The sequence below is a fragment of the Leptonotus elevatus genome, chromosome 5, assembly GCF_054856555.1.
Source record: "Leptonotus elevatus isolate MCC_2025b chromosome 5, RoL_Lele_1.0, whole genome shotgun sequence".
NCBI classification, from domain to species: domain Eukaryota; kingdom Metazoa; phylum Chordata; class Actinopteri; order Syngnathiformes; family Syngnathidae; genus Leptonotus; species Leptonotus elevatus.
The window spans coordinates 8,218,088-8,238,052 of record NC_141243.1 but is presented as its reverse complement, the minus strand read 5'-3'; the positions used below and the strand labels follow the sequence as shown (position 1 = coordinate 8,238,052).

General features: G+C 39.4%; 1 protein-coding gene across 5 annotated transcripts in view; it reads left to right on the top strand.

The window, feature by feature from the left end:
• Positions 1–19,965, top strand: part of pdlim5a (PDZ and LIM domain 5a) — a 42,441-nt gene that overhangs the window by 12,962 nt on the left and 9,514 nt on the right. For 2 of the 5 annotated variants that reach the window (XM_086076745.1, XM_086076746.1), the window contains exons 4-9: positions 10,175–10,208; positions 12,818–12,843; positions 13,759–13,779; positions 13,908–13,925; positions 14,088–14,260; positions 15,412–15,448. In XM_086076745.1, coding sequence (XP_085932871.1) covers positions 10,175–10,208; positions 12,818–12,843; positions 13,759–13,779; positions 13,908–13,925; positions 14,088–14,260; positions 15,412–15,448 — 309 coding nt within the window. Of the gene's footprint in view, positions 1–10,174; positions 10,209–11,455; positions 11,776–12,817; positions 12,844–13,758; positions 13,780–13,907; positions 13,926–14,087; positions 14,261–15,411; positions 15,449–17,069; positions 19,466–19,965 lie in introns of those variants that run through there. The other 3 variants (XM_086076748.1, XM_086076747.1, XM_086076749.1) reach the window with 3 other exon arrangements.

Here is a 19,965-nt window from a genome sequence, read left to right as displayed (position 1 = left end):
AAGTGAAGGTACCTATTGTAGTTCGGTTGTTCAGGTTAGGCTTGGTGGTGAAGTGATGTCGCCACAAGTGAAAATACAATACATGTTGTCTTAATGGGGGCATGGAACATTCACTTTTTTAGACTCGTCGGGTCTCAAGAAGTTGATCGAAGTGAATAGTGTTGAGTTCAGGGAGGCTTAAGAAAAAAATAAGATAAAAGTTGGAAATCATTTTTTGGAGGTTTACCATGAACTGCCCTGGAATGGAGAAAACCACCTTTTATTTTTCAACATTCTTTCCTTCTTTTTTTTTTTTTAAACAACTAAATACTCCACTCACCAGAGGAAGTTATTTTAATGGGCTTGGATGCATGTGCAAATGTAATTTTATTCGGTGCTACGGCTGTAAAAAATGCAACTTAATTAACCTAAAGCACCTTGAGTAAAACGATGTCACAGTATGCAGGGAAAGAATGCCCGCTTTGAGTAAACAAGCCACGCAAAGAACAAAAGTTCGGAAGTAGCTTTTGTGCCGAAGGTTTTTTTTAAATTTTTTTTTTAGATCGTCCCTGTTGAAAGGCGCTCCAACCACATCAACAACACTGTGTTTGTTCTTTGTGGCCCAACGCATGCATTTCATGGAGGGGGCTGAGGGCGCACTCATGTGGAAAGCCACAATGACAGGCCGTAATAAATCACGGATAAACACAATCTGATTTTTCAGAAGTGCGGTAATGGCAGATTTGCACACGGGGACTTGGAGTTGCCTTGCTGCGGTGGCGTTGGCTTATAGACCTCGCATACGAGTCAGCAATCCGATCTCCAAAATAATCCTTGAAGTGCCTGAGGGTTGCTTTGAAGTACCAGTTCTGCAACTAGAATTTTTTTCAGGTAGCTGTACTACCTCTAGATTTAAAAACAGATACCGGTACCGGTACCGGCACAGGTACCTGGACCTGAGAGCATTCACAACCAAAACGTAAGAGAAATAAGCATTCTTCAATCATAGCCTTGAGATTTTTTTTCCCCAGTTGTTGTTGGCTTCAAGAATGATTCACTCGTCTGTAAATGTGTTTTTCTGTGCTTGTCTAAAAACCACCAATTTATGGCATTCAAAAAATCTAATCTAATAATTCTAAAAAAAACAAAAACAGAAAAACATACACACAATACAAGTCAGGCTTTTTTTCCCCCACTTTCATCATTAGCTAATTTATCCTTTTTAGTTAGGCTACTCATTTTACATGATAGCATGAAAGTCAGATGTGGCAAAACTACTCACACTCTACTTCAGTACAAGTATAGATACTAAAATAATGCTTTACTTAAGGGTACAAAAAAAAAATACAGACTCTGAAATGTGCTTAAGTACAAGTGTAATCAATCATTTACAATACCATTAAGTTAGCATAGTTTCCCTCTGGTTACTCACATAATGCTCTTACTGAAAAGAAGAAGAAACAAAAAAATCACATTACACGTTGTACCTTATTGTCTGAGAACGAGCGTTGACGCAACCTTTATGCTATCAAAACAAGATTGTTCGTAAACATTGTCCTTTGCAACATACACAAAGCTAATGCTAAACGTATGCTAACAACTGAAAACAAACAAACAACTATAACCAGAAAACACCAGAGCTTACCCGTATGTGTTATTTCATTTTAGACAGATTTCTTTTCCACCAGAATTTGCCATGAAATCTTTTATTATTGCTTCCTGGTTCATGTTTGCCATATAATCTCAGTCAGTCAGTCAGCCAAGGTTGAAAGTAAAAATACGTATCTGTTTTCAAATGAAGTAAAATGTCGGCAGAAAATAAGTACTAAAAGTAACGTTCCAATTCCTAAAAAAACAAAACAAGTTTTTGTACTTTATTTCTTCCCACCCTGCACTTCTGCTGTATTACCTGTAACGTAATGAATTAAGGAAAAAAATGTGTGAACATGAGGTTTTGTTAGGTAAACACAATAAGAAACTCATTGGTGCACTATGACAATACAGAGGTGCTCACTGTTAATTAAGTCATGCACGCAACCTATCACACACACGTACATGAACGTGTGTGTGTGCAGCTCTCAAACTGACAGCTGCTTGAGTTATTTTTGAGTCCAGAAAGTTGGCGCGCACTCGTCCCCAGCGAGGGGTTCTGTTTGGGTAGTTGATGTCGGGTTGGGGTGTATGCTTTCATTTTGTTGACATTGTGCTCTCAGAATAGAGACGGCAAGATCCATGGGTTGTATTTGAAGTCGGTACTTGAAGCCAATCGCTTTGCCATGTGTGACGGTCATGTGTGTCATGCACGTGCGTGGGAGATGCCACTTGGCCGTCGTCCTCTTGGGCTGGCTTGTGTTGTCGAACCCCTTGCAGCTATAGCGGAGTTTGATGGATTGGGATTTTTCGCAGTCACTTCATGCCATTTGGTCGGGTTGGCTCATTTGGGGCGGTTCCAAACCAGTTGATTTTGTGCGAGAAGCAGAGTTCACCCTTGACTGGCCACTAGCCAATCACAGGGCACGGGGGAGGATAACCTACAGTCGCACAGGAAGAACAAGTAAAACTTTGCACAAAGATCAGAGGCCAAGGTTTGAGCCCCAACCTCAGAACTGTGAAGCTGACGTACTTATCACTTGGCTACTATGCCACATGACAAAAGCATGTCATGCTCGACAGAGACGCTGGTCACACGGCAACACACAGAGGCTGAAATCTGATTGGACCAAATAAAATCCACAAACAGGAAGTAGTGCTGCCAAGAAGATGCCGCAAAAATTATTAAAGGCACTGTTCACCAATCAATCGATCGTTTTAATACGCTTTACCATTTTAGACTGTATACTTCCATCCTCAAATCAATCACGCACGTTTGGTAGGAATTCAAAATTGAAATCAATGATTGGCGTTATGAGGATGGTCAACAAATTAAACTTGTATCTCAAATTGGCACCACTGTATTTAAGTTACCACTTCACACAGGCTGTGAGACTTTTTCCTATAGCTGCTAGCAATTCCCATCCCTTTGCAAGCCCCCGAACCCCCACCCAGCAGCTGCCGTCGTCACTTACCCGTCACGGTTGCTTGCCAGTGATGTTCCACAGCCAAAGCTCCTCACCTGTCTGTGTCCTTCACGAGGCTGCAGTATTCGCCAAAGATCATCTAAAACCCCATCGCCGTCGCTTTTGGCCAGGCTCGTCGTATTTGCCAGTACTATCCTAATGCCGGGAGAATGTTGCCGCATTTAGACACACCTGCCGCTGCCCGTCTTTTGCAGATCGCTTGTTTTTGCACGTTTATCACAGGGGATATGTTGCAAGCCTACGCACAACACAGGATCAAATCTGCACTATAGAGAGACCAACTTATTAAAAAAGTAGGGGTGTTAAAATTAGTGTGTTAATTTTGAGGTAATTAAGTTCCTTAAAATGCACACATTTTTTTAACGCGCGATTAATGATCGCCCCTTACTTGGAAAGCCTGTACTGGGGGAGTTCCAGTCGCAACGCAGCAGAGACATCCACGTCAAAATTTAGTAGTAATAAATTTAATAATAATAATAATAATGCATATATTTGTGGAGACTGGGTTCAAGTTGTATTTTACAATTTTAAAAATGTGCAGAATTTCACAAGTTACTTCAGGGTAAATATTAGCTCTTAATATAAAAATAAAAATGCACTGAACTGTCACCAACAAATGCAATTATGCCATCTAGTGGCAGATATATGACCTCAACACAAATCAATATCACACCTTTTTTTTTTTTACAGTACAGTACATCTTTTGAATTTAACTCAGTTTTATGAATTATTATGAAATAATATTGCACTGTATCAATGACTAAAAGATGCAGCAATATTTCTAATAGTTAAAAAAAAATCCCGCTTTTATGTTAACAAGAGTATGAAAATTTAGGTGGGGGGGGGGGATTATTATAATATAATATTTTATTGTACATTTACAACAGATATAAAATTTGCGTTAACTATTGAAGTCATGCGATTAATTATGATTTAAAAAATGTAATCGCCTGACAGACACCCCGATAAAAAAGATACTGAAATGTGTTAATTGACACTTTATTAAGTATACCTTAGCATCTGTTCTCACTCTCTTGCTGTCAATAAATGATAGATCGCATAACATCACTTTAAGGAAACAAAAAGAAGTCTCTGGCTCACAGTTCTTCAAACGAGAGGCAAAGTGTGCTTGCTTCAAGCTGTTTATTTGTCACTATTACCTAAAGTATATTGCAAACAAAAACTATCAAACAAACAAAAGAGACATCAATGTTGCATATTTAAAAACCACAATGATCAACCAAACTATAGAAGTCCACTAGTTTAATGGTAAATTATCATTCGAAAGGGCATAAATAAGCTAATGAAAATGCGCATAAATGTTATAGCGTGCCGAGAACTATGAACCACAAAATAGCGGGGGTGTTTACTGCACAGGCTAAACATGTCAGGTTCAACCATCTCTTCTTTATTCTAATGTATCTTTCTGTAAACTAAAACCAGTCCTCTCGAGGCCAGTCAGTCGTGATGAATGAAAGCCAAACACGCAGCTGGAACTTTGTGAAGGATCACATGAGATGTTCTGCAGAGAATAATAAAACACTGACTCCTCGCAACTACTTAGTAATGACGATTAATGAGTTTTGAGCTGACAAGATGAGCCTGACCTAAACGACACACTGAGGTTTTGTTCCAAAGCAAATAATCTTGTAATTATAGCTTTAAAATAAATCGTCATCGAGCCACACTATAGTTTCCCAATTCTCAAGATCGATAAGTGCATGGTAATTAGCTTTATTATTAGTTTAGCATGGATTACATGATTACATGTCATGATCCATAAAAAGAGTAATATTGAGCAAATATATATATTAAAAAAAAAGAAAAAAGAAAGACCCCCAACTCACACAAGGCAAGTTGTTGTCGTACATTTTTTGTTGTGTTGCTGCGTCGCGGTAGTCAGCAAAAAAAGCACTTAGTATGGTTAGCCACAGGAAAATTGGCACAAATGAAATATAAAATGTTTTATTACAGCTGTAAAGCGTTCGAAGCTAGACGACATGTGCTACCAATTAAATATTTTTTACAGGCTTATGTGCATTTATCATTAGGTAATGTTATTATTGATATTGATGACCTATTGATACCAGTTATGGACAAAAAAAGAACAAACTGTTATATTCATGAAACTGTCATTATCTTTTTCACATTTGGCACCCACAGAATATGAAAGTGTTTGTCAATATGGTAAGCAATAGGGGTGGGAATCTTTGAATGTCTCACAATTCGATTCAGAATCGATTTTCTCGTTAAGAATGATTTTTGATTCACAATGATTTGATTGACAATGATTCGTAATGATCTACTCCAGTCTAAATTGCTAATACTAATTATCACTCAAAACAACTTTTATTGGAATAACTTGATCGTGACTTTTTCCCTTCTACTCTCTAATGTGGCTACAACTTAACAGTGTATCAGACCGCGTGGAACCACACTGCCCCTAAGTGGCCAAATCGGGTACAACATGAACAGCGCTCCCAATAAAGGCACACACAAACAAAGGGAAGACAGTATCAAATAATTTAAATAAAATCGATTTTGGGACATTTAAAATCGATTCTGAATCGTACTAAATGAGAATCGCGATTCTTATGTGAATTTTTTTTTGGGCACACCCCTAGTAAGCAACGCCATTTTAGAGCTTATGTGAAGCCGATGGTCTAATTAAACCCATTTGGATGCTGCTAAAAGCACTTGGATGTTCTCTTGCAGGTTGCCCCTCCAGGGCGTGTGCAACAACTAGTTAGCCTTCAAGGCAGCGATGCTTTTCCGGCATAGAAAGCAGAACCATGTGATAAAATAACTTAATCTACTATGATATCTGCATTTTTGTTTTGTCTTGGTTTGCCTTTTCTGGCTGGGACAGTCCAAAAGCATTTTTTTTGTTATTTAAAGTGCCAGCTTTGAAAATTGTGGGCCCAACTGGACTGGTATTTGGAATTTTATGCATGGTCCCTGGTGTTTAAGCAGCTGTGCTTGGTACACCATCCATGCTCCGTTGACTGATTCACGTACCTTCCTCTAAGTTCAAGCCGCCTTTATCATCAACGCACAAACTAATTTACGCCGGGGAAGCCAAGTGGTGGAACACACGTGGCAATGATTGGTCCTCTTGGCATTCTCTCCTCATCACGTTGGTCTGTCTGCTTCAAATTAAGGTAGAACTAAAAAAAAAAAAAAAAAAAATCCTTGAAGATTTTTAGAATAAAAAAAAAACTTTTCCTAATAGGCCAGAAAATCCATCTCTTAACATGTCTGCATACAATCCAGATGGCCTTTTTGAATTATCATAAGTATGAATGATACAAAACCACTTCAGAATGGATTGTTGGTCATAAAGTACGTAAAATGTTCGAAAAATAATACTCAAAGCGCATGATGCATAATCACTCAAAGGTGCAAGTGGACTTTTACAAGCATGTTTTTGCCGCCCATGTTATTCCAACACTCCGTTAAATGTTTCTTGAACCCAGTCACCCTGCCTGGACACTATTTTATGATGTGCATATGTTTGGGTGTGTGCATGTCAACGAGCATGTTTTTTTATTTTCTTAAACAAAAAGTAAACTCCCTTTTTCCTTGCAAATGGACATTGTAGGGCGAAATGTAATATATTAAATAAAAAATGCAATTTGCCAAATTTGTAAACTCACTGTGTAAAATCACAACCAAGATTTGTAATGTCGGCAAGGTAACAAAATGCAAAAAATAAAATTGTATATTGTGCGAAAGTAGGACATTTATTGACATTGAAAATGAAAAAAACTTCAAGCAATATTGAGTAATCTCCAGGTTACGGATATTTGCAGTCTGTGATTTTTTTGTGTAGCTCTGTACCCTTTTCGCAATTCACTCTCTGATGTAATGCAGTAAAAAAAAAAAGTACTTTTATTTGTTAATTGAACAGCATAAACAGTCAAACACAGAAATGTAAAATGAGAATACTCTCAAGGAGCTGCCGAAGGCCACAGCTCACGCCCAGGTGCTCACACGCAGACAAACTAACCAACCTGACTCCAGCTCCTGATATACTGTAAATCCCTAGGCCACGCCCCTTAATGGCATTCGTGCAACACAACAGATATGAAACCAGGTTATTTCATTACATTATCTTTTATTATGCTTTTTTTTCTTTCTTTTTTTTTTTAAAGTACAGGGCAGTACTGTTTAGTATTTTTCTTTTTTTTGTGGAACATATTAATTGCATTTCAATTCATTTCAATGAGGCAAACTGATTTGGTGTACCTAACGTACTAGTAAGTTATGAACTTGTTCAGGGAATCAATTTGATTGGTAGGACACAGATGTTACGATTGAAATGACGATCCGTCCACTCGGAAATGAGAAGTCATGCCATGTAATGGCTATAGTATAACCAACACAAAATGAGTAATTCCTTACATTACTGCCGTTACATGACTCCTCTTGCAAGCCTCTTAAATATCTCCTTGGTAGGTTTTCCCCCTTGCAAACAAACACCTGCGAAGCCTCACTAAAGCCTTTACGGGTAACGTGATGAGGACAAACGATGACGTGCTAATGTCGTCACCATGGCGGGTTTCAAAGCGATGCTAAAATAGCCGCAAAACGCAGGCACACAAACAGACGTATTGCTTCCTTATAGGACAAAAGATCAAATTAACAGTTACTTGACAGATAACGCGCAAATGTGACGGGAGGAAAAGTCTTTAACAATTAAAGCCCTTCTTGGTGTGGCACATACCAGAAGACCCTGGTACATATTTCCATTGGGTGTTCAAGAGGTATGAATGTCACGCCTGTCAAGCGTCGCGTTGTCACCGTCTGTATCGTGTCCACTTACTCACTTGGTCCGCATGCGTTTGAGCTATGGACAAACATTCCACGGTGTAAAGTATCTGATAGAGTGTGTGTGTGAGAGCCCATTGTTTCTCAACAGAGAAGCTCCGTTCGCTCCGTTCCGTCTTCAATTCCGCTTATCCGGGGTCGGGTCGCGGGGGCGGCAGCTTTAGCAGGGAAGCGCCAGACTTCCCTCTCCCCAGCCACTTCAGTTAGCTTCTCCGACGGGATCCCAAGGCGTTCCCAAGCCAGCCGTCAGACGTAGTCTCTCCAGCGTGTCCTGGGTCGTCCCCGGGGCCTCCCGCCGGTAGGACATGCCCGGAACACCTCCCCAGGGAGGCGACCAGGAGGCATCCGAACCAGATGCCCGAGCCACCTCAACTGGTTTCTCGACGCTGAGTCCCTCCCGGATGACCGAGCTTCTCACCCTATCTCTAAGGGAGAGCCCGGCTACCCTCATTTTGGCCGCTTGTATCCGGGATCTTGTTCTTTCAGTCACGACCCACAGCTCGTGACCATATGTGAGGGCAGGAACGCAGATCGACCGGTAAATCGAGATCCTTGCCTTTCGGCTCAGCTCCTTCTTCACCACAACGGACCGATACAGCGTCCGCATCACTGCGGACGCTGCACCGATCCGTCTGTCGATCTCCCCGCTCTAACCTACCCTCACTCGTGAACAAGACCCCAAAATACTTGAACTCCTCCACTTGCGGCAGGATCTCATCCCCGACCCGGAGAGGGCACTCCACCCTTTTTCCGACTGAGGACCATGGTCTCGGATTTGGAGGTGCTGAGAAGAGAAGCTCAACCTTGGTATACTGAGTGTTTTGAGTGTCCATCTTGCTTCCCATTTTTTTGGGAACCATTTTAGTCAACCACCGTCTGTCCTTCTGCGTTCCTCTCCTGGATACCAAACTTGTCCATCACGTCTGTTCCCCGCACCAACATGTCAATTGAAGTCTGCACCGATGACAACTCTCTCACTTCTAGGGATGCTCTGCATCGTCTCATCGAGGTCCAACCAAAAGTTCTCCTTCTCCTCCAGCTCACATCCTACCTGTGGCGCATACCCACGAACAACATTGACCATCACACCTTCGATTCCTAGCTTCAGGCTCATCACTCTGACACTCTTTTTTTTACCTCCAGGACATTCTTAACTTCTCCACTCCATGATAGAACAACTTGAACCCTGCTCCTAAACTCCTAGCTTTGATCCCTTTCCACCTGGTCTCCCGATCACACAGTATGTCCACCTTCCTCGGCATCATGTCAACCAGCTCTCTACTTTTTCCTGTCATAGTTCCAACATTCAAAGTCCCTACTCTCAGCCCTAGACTCTTGGTGTTCCTCTTCTATTTTATATTTGATTTTAGACGAGTGTGTGCCATCGTCCACTTCTCCTGTTGAGGAGTTCGCAAATCTTGTTGAATAATGGCCCACATCCTCTGACCGAATGAATATCAAGGTGTGCCCACTCAAAATAGGATTCTAGCAGGTTCCAGGAAGTGTGACAGCGCAGAGGGACTAGTCTGGTTGCTTTATGGCATGCAAAGATTTAGCTGCCCCGACTCTTAACATTACCAGGGGACCTCGATTATCTCATGGTGAAATAACTCACTGGCAAGTAGCGGCAGGACATTTCTAGAAGGGCTCGCTCGGAATGCACTGACTCCTCTTCAGTTACCAGACGGTTTTAATTACCTTGAAGGACTCTTCAGTCAGGCCTTAATGCAATGGATAACACCAGATCATACACAGTGGTACCTTGAGTTACAAGTACCCATGCTAGTTTCAACTTTTTCAAGTTAGGAGCAGTTGGTTTTTGCTTTGTGAAAAAATGAAGCCATTCCGGTACAGTAATGCCCTCACATGTGGGCAAGGAGAGCTATAGCCACCGCTGTACTTTAGTCACAAATACAAAATGAGACAACTCTCACCCAGACGCTCACACCGGAATATCGGACCAACCTGGGGGGCTGGAACGGATTAATGGCATTTCAACCGGAAAAAATTGATTTGATATCCATGCAAAATGAGTCACGGAGCACGACAGGACATGTTAAAGGTTTGCTGTGTGTTTCCTCAGGTGACCTTTGGAGGAGCATGTTGCCTTAAGTGGTGTCGACGATATCAGAGAGTAGAGAGTATCACATTGACGGAAGCCTTCCGCCACTAAAAATAGCTGCCTTTAAAGCATGCATATTGTACATTGACAGTTTGCAGCTCGTGTTTTTATGGTTTGGCAAGTAGCGAGATCAGCTTGAAATGACGGCCGCCTTCTATCTTTTCAGAGTTGCCTCCAAACCTCCTCCAGTGGCACCCAAGGTATGATCACAATATTTATCATCATTTTCACTTCATGGGCACGAGCTAGTTCCAAATACTGTTGTTGCTGTTTGTTTTTTTGTGGTTGTGAGGGGTGAATGCCGGCTGCGTGAGCGCTCCTCCCTGATTGGTGGACCTTTTCCCCTACTCGGTCCACCAATCAGGGCAAAGGAGGGGAGCGCTGATTGCCGAACTGGCTTCGGGTGCATGACCATGTGTTGTGTGTTTGTTAGGGATGGCAGAAATGGAACATCGAAACGATCAAATCATTTGAAACAATTGATTCACAAAAGGAATCGATCTTTTGGAATGCTGGCCAATTGTAAAATATTACAATCAAACAAAAATTAACTATGGGGTAGATGCCCCGGACGTCCGACTTCCGGGTTTCACACATCAGCGTCGTTTCCGGCCACTGATGGCCGCGGTCCAACACTCGCGCCCCCCAACCGGGGCGTCTCAACTCTCTGAAATGCTTTGGATAACTGAGACAGACACACTACACACTCGCACCCGTCGATGGGAACGCGCAACCGAGGGGCACAAAAGCGGAAGCGCACGAACTGGGACGCGGGCCACACGTCGCAAACAGGAAGCGGAAACAAAGCTGATGTGTGAAAACCAGGAAGTCGGAAGTCCCGCCTCCTACGTGGCATATACCCCATTGGCTGTCTGTCATCACCTAATTTGCTATTGCAGGAGTTCATTGCATTTTAAACTGAACATCCACTACGGAAGAGGATTAGGGCCAGTGAAGAGAGAAAAAAAGGTTGGCAGGATTTTCACTTTATTCTCAGAATTCTGACTTTAAAGTGAGAACTCTGACTTTAAAATCTGAATTTTGTTTTTAAAGTAAGTATTCTGACTTTATTCTCATAATTCTGACTTAAAGTCTTAAAGACTTAAAGTCAGAATTATGGGCTTTAAAGTGATAATTCTGAGAATAAAGTCAGATTTCTCACTTTTTAAATCAGAATTCTGAGATTAAAGTCAGAATTCTAACTTTAAAGTCAGAACTATGACTTTAAGGTGAGAATTCTGAGAATAAAGTCAAAATCCTGCCAACCTTTTTTTTTCTGCAATCACCAGCCCTAATCCTCTTTTGTAATTTTCTTAGTATGAAAAATAGCACTTTTATTTTTATTAGAAACTTTTGCCTTTTTCCAAATGCAACCTCACAGAATGAGCACCAAAGAGGCTTCAGTGACTGCCATGTGTGTGCTGTGCTGTGTGTATTTGCATGCCAGGTGAACAGACGTGACATCATAAAACCCGTGGCCGTCACACATCCCCCTCCCCCACCCAACAAAACCCCCAGACCTTACGAGGGCTGCGGGTCAGACCCTTCCTCGCTGTCCTCCGCGGCCGCCTTCATCCCGTCCCCGTCGTCCGCCTTCACCCCCGCCACCTCTCACCCTCATCCTCCTTCCGCGTCCCCCGTGGGCCCACCCGAGTCATCCGTGTACAACACGCCTATCCACCTCTACTCCACCGAGAACGCCTGTGAGGTGGCCATGGGGCAAAGGCGAGGCCTATTTGAGAATCAGGGTGGACAAGCTTTTAATGGGTGAGTGGTGGACACAGGTCAATTCAATCGATCGTGAGGCAGGTCTGAGGTTTGGTGGCGGTGGGCTGCATGTAAAATGCCTGCAGGTGTTCTCTCTTCAGAGCCGACCCAAGATAAGCAAACTAAGCACCCACTCAAGAGCAGTTAACAGTCAAAAGAGCCTCCTGGAGAATTAGAGGAATACAAAGTACAGTAATGTAAAAAAAAGTTTCATTCCAATTTATACTTTTATTTATTAAATTTTTTTACATTTTTGTTACCTTGATTCAGGTACCGGTATGTACGTTTTTAAGGTGCCTTGAGATACCTATGACCCGACTTTCGACCCACCTTTCCGTATTATACAGGTGGCCAAGACGCTCACACCAGAAGGAGCGGTACAATGTCCGTTGAAATGAAGCAAAAAAAAAAAAGTGTCAAGAACTGTTTAATTGTTTATATTCTATTTTATAATATCATTGCTTTATGTTTTTATGAAGTGCAATGCTATGAAGTGATATTTATCTTCTTAGAATGCATAAAAATTAAACTTGTATTGTATTGTATTTACTTGAGATATTTACTTGACATAACTTTCTACTTTTATTTATTTTATAAAGTAGAACATTATGTAAAAAAAAAATTTCACATATTTTATTTGATTTATTTTACATAATTTTGTAAAACTCTTTTTGTTTTGTCACTACAATTTTGCACATTGCAGTTGGAAGTTTTTTTTTTTTTTAAACAAACAATCAACCAGTTGAAGAGTTGAAAGAGTAAATGCACATTATACTGTTTTATTTTTGTTACTTTTATTAGCCTTGGATTGTTTTTTAGTATTACGCTTGTGCTTTTCGCTTCTAATGTGTAAATCAACTCCAGTCAGCTCTTGTAGAAGAACGGGCTACCTTTTGAGATTTGAAAAACATTCACGAAACTGCCATGGTTGCTTTGGAGGCTTGGGCCGGCTCAGCATGTTTTGAGAACTGTTTGGACTTGTCTTTTACTTGTGTCACTATTTTCGCCCCTTTTCAATATGTTTTTTCCCCCTTCTTTTCAGACGACAGCAGCTCATCTGGTTATAAAGTTAGTTTCTGATGCATGTCCAGTACATGGTTGTCTTGACAAACCTCTTTGTAGCTGTGTTTTAAATGAGAAAGACTGTATTTCCTCAAAATGGTTGCCATTCCTCTTTCTCTTTCTCCCTCTTTCTCTTTCCCTCTTTCTCCTCTGCTTGTTTAAAAAAATATATAATCACAATATTGAAGAAAGAAAAAGCTATTGCATAATTTTTTCAAAATGGATCAGTCTTCTGCGAATCTACATTACATTTAACATTCTATAAAGGCCTCATCTTGAATAAACACTCATTGGCCACCATTTGTAGAAATATGGTATATAATACAAATGTAAGCATTTCCCGTTTGTTACATACATGTTTAGTGTGCAGTTCAAGAAGATCCATTAACTTAATGAATGTGTCACTTACATACTTACACATGCATGCACATAGCTGGCAGCTTCCCTCCCACATGATGAGAATGAGTTAGTAAGGGCACTTAAATCAATGAGCGTGTGAAGGGTAGTGTGCATTGCATGCACTTATTGATGATTTATTGACCTACTGGATGCCTTTTATAGATTGCACGCAGTCTTGGTAGAAACAACAGTGGTGGTGGAATTTCACTGATAACGTTTTTCATAATTAAAAAAAAAATATATATTCAAATTGTACAGTCTTGCTGTTCAAAATGTTTTAGTGCACCACTAGTATCATATTTTTCAAAGCTAAATCTAAAAAAACAACATTGAACTACTTAAAATGTATATTGGCCCATCTTAGTCAACTTAATAGTCTTTTTTTTTTTGATTGTGCATTTGAGCAACATGACTAAAAGTAACTGTGTGACTTTGATATTTTGGCTCCCTCTAGTGGCCATTTCTCTTTAACACCTCTTTTGCTTTAACTTCACTCCCGTTTTCTTCTTTCTCCCCCTCAAGTGGACCTCATACTACTTTAAAGTAAGTCTTTACACGCAGCCTCACTGTCTCTGTATGTCTATCTCTTGATGTGTATTTTTTTTAAAATTTCTATATATGGTAGGAAATTTAGTTTCTCTCCTTTCTCTCTTTTACGTTTCACATAAAAGAAAACCCCAGCCACCCAGGTAATAAAAGTGGCCTTAATCATGACGTGTAGCCCATCGTCTTCATGCCATACCTCATCCAAACTGGAAGCATTTCGTTCCCATTCAATTAACAGTGTGTGATCAATAATGAAACCACATGTTGATTGTCCAGGTTGAATTTGACCTTTGCTCTCCTGGTAGGCCTCCCCGGAGACACGTTGTGGACACGGACATCAACTTCTACCACGTGCCCACTCACGCTGACGCCAGCCGCAAACGCATCATGGAGGACACGGAGGACTGGCGCCCGCGCACCGGGACGACCCAGTCCAGATCCTTCAGGATTCTGGCTCAGATTACGGGCACCGAGAACTGTACGTAACGCTTTGTATTTTGACTCAGTAGTTTAAATCATTCCACGAGCACACTCGTAACTCCGTTTACTATAGAAAGTTTAAAAAAAAAAGTATACTTCTTCCTACTCCTTTTCCGAACATGTGTAAATGCGATGCGTTGTCCATGTTTTTATTTGACTTTCATTTTTCTAAGTACAGTAATTGAGCTTTAAAAAAATTTTTTTTATACATGTTCAAAATAAATAACAAAATAAATAAATTAATTCATTCATACTCTTGTATTAAGTCTATTTTCCCAGATGGAATGAAAAGTAATGTCATTCACACTTGTTTTTATTGATGGTCATTATCACTTTTTTTCAAACTGATACTAGTACTGAACATCTGAGTCGTCACTTTTGATAAATACGATTTCCCAATACAAAACAATGACGGATCATTTTAAAGAAAGACCTATATATCTATCCCAAGATAGCATTTTTACTGAAAACTTGCATGAAAATGGCAAATTTCTATTCTTCTAATTTCTAGTTACTGATCGTAAAATGGCCAGAAGAGGGCGACCGATACTGTTGTTAAATAAATAAAATAGCACTGCATTGTTTAAAATCACAAACATAATAAATGATAATATGAAGAAATACTCTGGTTGTACAAAAGTGTAATGACTGTGAGTACTGTATTATACAGTATGTTGTATATGTGCCTTTAAGGGGTGTGGCCTAGTGATAATAAATACAAGCATTTGAATAAGACAGAGAGACTACTAGTACTATTACTACTACAGCCACCACTATTGCGATTACTTATATTACAATTAGAAACTTTTATAAAGAAATCAAATAAAACAATAATTTAATGTGGTCTCGTGTTATTAAACAATATAAATATTCATGAAAATATTGAATTACAAAATCAAGGTTAATTTAAAAAAGAGAATAATGATAATAATAATTATATAGTACTACTACTAATATGTATTAAAAAATAAAGAAAATAGGGATTACATTTTTTTCCTAAATTTTATTTTTATAAAACCATAATAATTTCCATGAATGAATGGGGGAAATTAAACATACAAATAACTCCTCCTCCTAACTATAATAATAATAATAATAATAATAATCATTATCATAGTAGTAATACAAATTGTTTTCTTCCTTTCATAGTTCAAGAAGAAGAAGCAGACACAGCCAAGAAGACAAAGTAAGTGCTTGCCATTAAACATTACTGATAAACCATTACTAATTTTGAATGATACTTGGTTCATAACAAGTGAAGACCAATACTTGTATAGTGGAAAGCAAACTAAGCTTGCGCAACTTTCTCACTTTACTCATGTCAGTTTTGAATAGTTTATTGTAGTGGTTGATGTTGCATTACAAGTTTTGGCATGGGTGCGTGCCCATCAGATTGTTGCATTTGTCGGTGATGATGCCAGTCTTGCCGTGAGCTGCATGATGTCTGGGATTGCGTTGGCGGACTGCGGTGTTGTTCTGCACGTGTTTGGTTTGCCGTGTTTAACGCAGGGACGCATTGTTGAATGTTAAACAAGTTGTACAATATCATGCATTTTTTGCACAATTTTAAGAGGTTGATAAGAATATAATCAATAAATTAGCTGCTTTATTTTTTTTTAAGAGCCTGGCCGTGTCTCTTGCAAGTGAGCCACTGTTGACTATGTGGCATATAAAACAAGGCCATGACAATGTTTTAAAGACAACGAAATTCTTTGGACTTGTAGAGGTAGCTCTTCATACACTTCACACACATGTGCCGCTTAGCACTATAGCCAACAAAACTCAATGCAGCTCTGCTTCCCTTTAAGCTTTGATGTAGTGTTTCAGACTGTCGTTTTGCAGTTGCTTGAAAGTGGCTCTGGATCTTTGCCCACCCTAGAAACTTGGTTTGTGTATGGGCATCTGGTTAATTACTATGAGATGATTTTTTATTTATTTTTTGGTCAATGCAGATTCCGATAGTATAAAATAATACAATTCTGATAAACAAATTAGCCAAAATAATTAACTAATTTGCTCCCAAAAGCCTATCAAAACTTTCTATTTTAAATATTGCCATGGTACCAAAAACGTATTTATAAGTTTGTTTTGTTTTTTAATGTTAGAGCAAACAGAAGGCTTTGATACAGCTTCTGACACAAAGAGGTGGCTTCAAGCAATGGTAGTTATTACAAAAAACGGCCAGCAGGTGGCAGCAGCTAATAAGAGATCAACCAGGGCCATGTTGCAAAAAAGCTCATTTCCCCAGTGTTTAAAACAGATTTGTGAATATTGATGAAACTTTGCTATATTCGAATGCTAATTGCTGCAAAACTGAAACAAATAGAAATGTTCCAGATGAAAGACGAGACTCTAATCTTTCTTTTGGTAGGTTACATGTTTTTTATAGCTATAAAACCTTGCAAAATCAGCCAAAATCCAGTAAAAAAGAAAAAGAAAAAGAAAAAAAAGAGCCAGGAGCGAAGGGGGTTGCTTCAGTGTAAATGGCTGAGAGTGAATGGGTTAGAAAGTATGTAATGAATAAATTAACTCTTTTTTTTTTTGGTCCCTCAAAATGTATAAAATAGTTATGAATTACAGTTAGAACAGTTCCACAATTATTTTTCTTTTAGTATTTTAGACACTTTTTGCATAAAAAAAAACATTTTAAAAAAGTCAGTTTTCCACAATATGTCCCATTTAACTAGTCTTGCTTCCTCTAATAACATCGTCACTGCATCCGAGCCCTTCTTGTGCTGTGCCGTTTGTCATCATGACCCCAGACCTCGTCATCCTGAACCCTTGTTTTCTTCTGTCCCGGACGGCAGAGTGAACAAGCACACCACGCGGTTGGTGATCGGCCCAAAGTACAACGAGCTGAGGGACTGGCACCACGGCGTGTCCGCTCGCACCCTCAATGTCCAGTAGACCTGTGTGTATACGTATATATATGGATATACTGTATGTGTGAGTATGTGTGTGTGTGTGTGTGTGTGTGTGTGTGTGTGTGTGTGTGTGTGTGTGTGTGTGTGAGTGTGATTGACTGCTGTAGTGGCTTGATGGCACAATAGAAAGTAGGCAAGTGGAATGAGCGCTACAGCACATACTAGGGGTTGACTGATTAGTTGACGAGGCGACTAAACTACTCGCATCGACCTTTAATGCTTGAAGTCGACTCACGGCGACTCATGTAATTTTTCTTCGCCTGGTCTCCGACTTTCCGTTTGCCCGTTTTTTGCGTGAAGCAGGGAGGTGCCTTCACGCGCCTGCGGGGTGCCAAATAGGCTGGTTGTGGATGAGAACAGCGGTTAGCCTCGTTAGCTTTGGCTATTTTCATCTCCGCTATAGTGTTGAGAAATTCATACCAGCGGGATCGCAGGACTGGCGGCGAGGAGGGGAGTGAAACAAAATCTAACAATGCACAGGCAACAACTGCGTGCTAACGATAACTTAATTCATCATAAAAAAAAAAAGTTGCACTGTGCTGAAAAATATCAATGACAACATTAATTAACTTGGCCTTGACTTTTATCACATTGTAGTCGACGACAAAAAACTTGATTCGGTTAACCCCTAGTATATACATGTATATATACATACATTATATGAGCATACAGTATAGCCCCCCCCCCCCCTACCAAAAAGAAGTATATTTAAGTATGCTTGAAGTATACTCAAAATTAGGAGAGTATTCTTCCAGTTTACTTTTCTTGTACTTTTTGGAAGTATACTCCATCAAGTAAATGTTAATTGTACTTGTAAGTATACTAAAACATATGCTAAAAGTTTACATACTGTAGTATATACTTAGAATGTACTTGTACTTTTTTCAAGTATACTCAAAATTAGGAGAGTATACATCCAGTTTGCTTTTCTTGTACTTATTGGAAGTATACTGCACCAAGTAAATGTTAGGTGTACTTGTAAGTATACTAAAAACATATACCGGTACTAAAAGTTTACATACTGTAGTACAGTGGTGCCCAAGTCCGGTCCTGGAGAGCCCCTTCCAGCCTGTTTTCCTTGTTTCCCTCCTGCAGTGCAGCTGAATCTAATGATCAACTAATCAGCAAGCTTCGCAGAAGCCTGATAACGATCCTGATCATGAATCAGGTGTGTTAGTGGAGAGAAAAATGGAAAACTGGCTGGATAGTGGCTCTCGAGGGCCAAACTTGGGCACCCCTGCTGTAGTATAAACTTAGAAGGCACTCGATAAGGAACCAAAATTATAGGTTAGATTTATTTGCAAAGCCTTGTAGATCATGTGGCTGGATAGGCTAGAGGTTACGTTCGTTTGCTACCTTTTAGTCTCAGTGTTGGCTGTTTCGATTCCTGTCAATTTATCACTGGGCTTTTTGCTGTAAACTAAACTGTGGGCATAAGTGTACCACAAAGTATACTTTCAAGTATACTTAATAGTGTATTTAAATATACACTAAAGAATACTTATTAATATACTCTATAATATACTTAAGTATACTTTTAAAGTGTACTGAAATGTTCCAATTTAGTCCCAAGGAGTACAAGAATAAGTACACTCGAAAAATAAACTTAGGTATACTTAAGTATACTCTATATTATGTACTTGGAGTATAGTACTTTTTGGTAAGGGCCACGCTGCTATATAGGCCTATTTTCAACAATATAGAGCTGCAAACAGTATTTTTCCTCAGCTGAGAGGATTTTAGTTAGGTGTAATTGATGGACAAAAGTATTGGAACACCTACGAGTGGGGAAAAAATTGATGCCAATACAGTGGAACCTCCAAAGTGGACCACAATGACGCCGGTTGACTTGCAAGTTCATTTCAAAACACATTTTCACTTTTGTCCATAACGATTACATCTCAATGCAGGTTTAATTGCTGTTTTAGTCAATCAGTTGTGAGTAGTAGTCTTTAAGGATGTGTATATACGTGCATGTGCTTGGATGTGGGGAGTCCAAGATGGTGCTTTAGGACACTTTGAGTGGTCTAAAAAAAAAAAGATGACAATGAAAGTAAAAATGTCGGCGTTGTTTTAGGCTTGACGATGAAGTGTGGTGATTGTGTGAATGTTCTCCTCATGCAAACCCCGTTAAAAAGGCCCTCGCTATGTAAAATATTCCTCCTGTTTAAGTTTACTTGACCTTGTTGGTGGTCTTCTCAAATTTGAAGTGGTGTCAAAAAAAGGTATTATTATATCTTATAGCTAATAAAGTTGCTGCATAGACTCCTTTCTTCATGCTTTGTCTTCTGTCTTTTTTCCCCTTCCTCATGTTAGCATTACTTCGCTACTCGTTCACCACCTAATCAGCTAATTGTCATACACCCCCCCAAAAAAATAAATAAAAAAGAAAACAATATGAGCACATAGTGACAATATTTCTTGACATATACATTTATGCATACACATCTCACAATAGTTACAGAAAAAAATTAACTAAATTAATATGAACTCAAAATGACCATAAAATAATGATAATGTAAGATTTAAAAACATGTGGTCTTTGTTTAAGTAAAAAAATAAAATAAAATAAAATATTATGATGTAGTAAACCTGTCAATAAAATATGACACAATTAACCCTTTGTTGCAAAATGTAGTTATATTCAACAATAAATAAACATAATAAAATTAGCTAAAAAATATTCAATATCCCCCCCCCCACACACACAAAAATGTAAATACTATAAATAATGAGATTTTTTTTTTGTACATCCAGCTGTGTAGTGTACCTAGCTTGT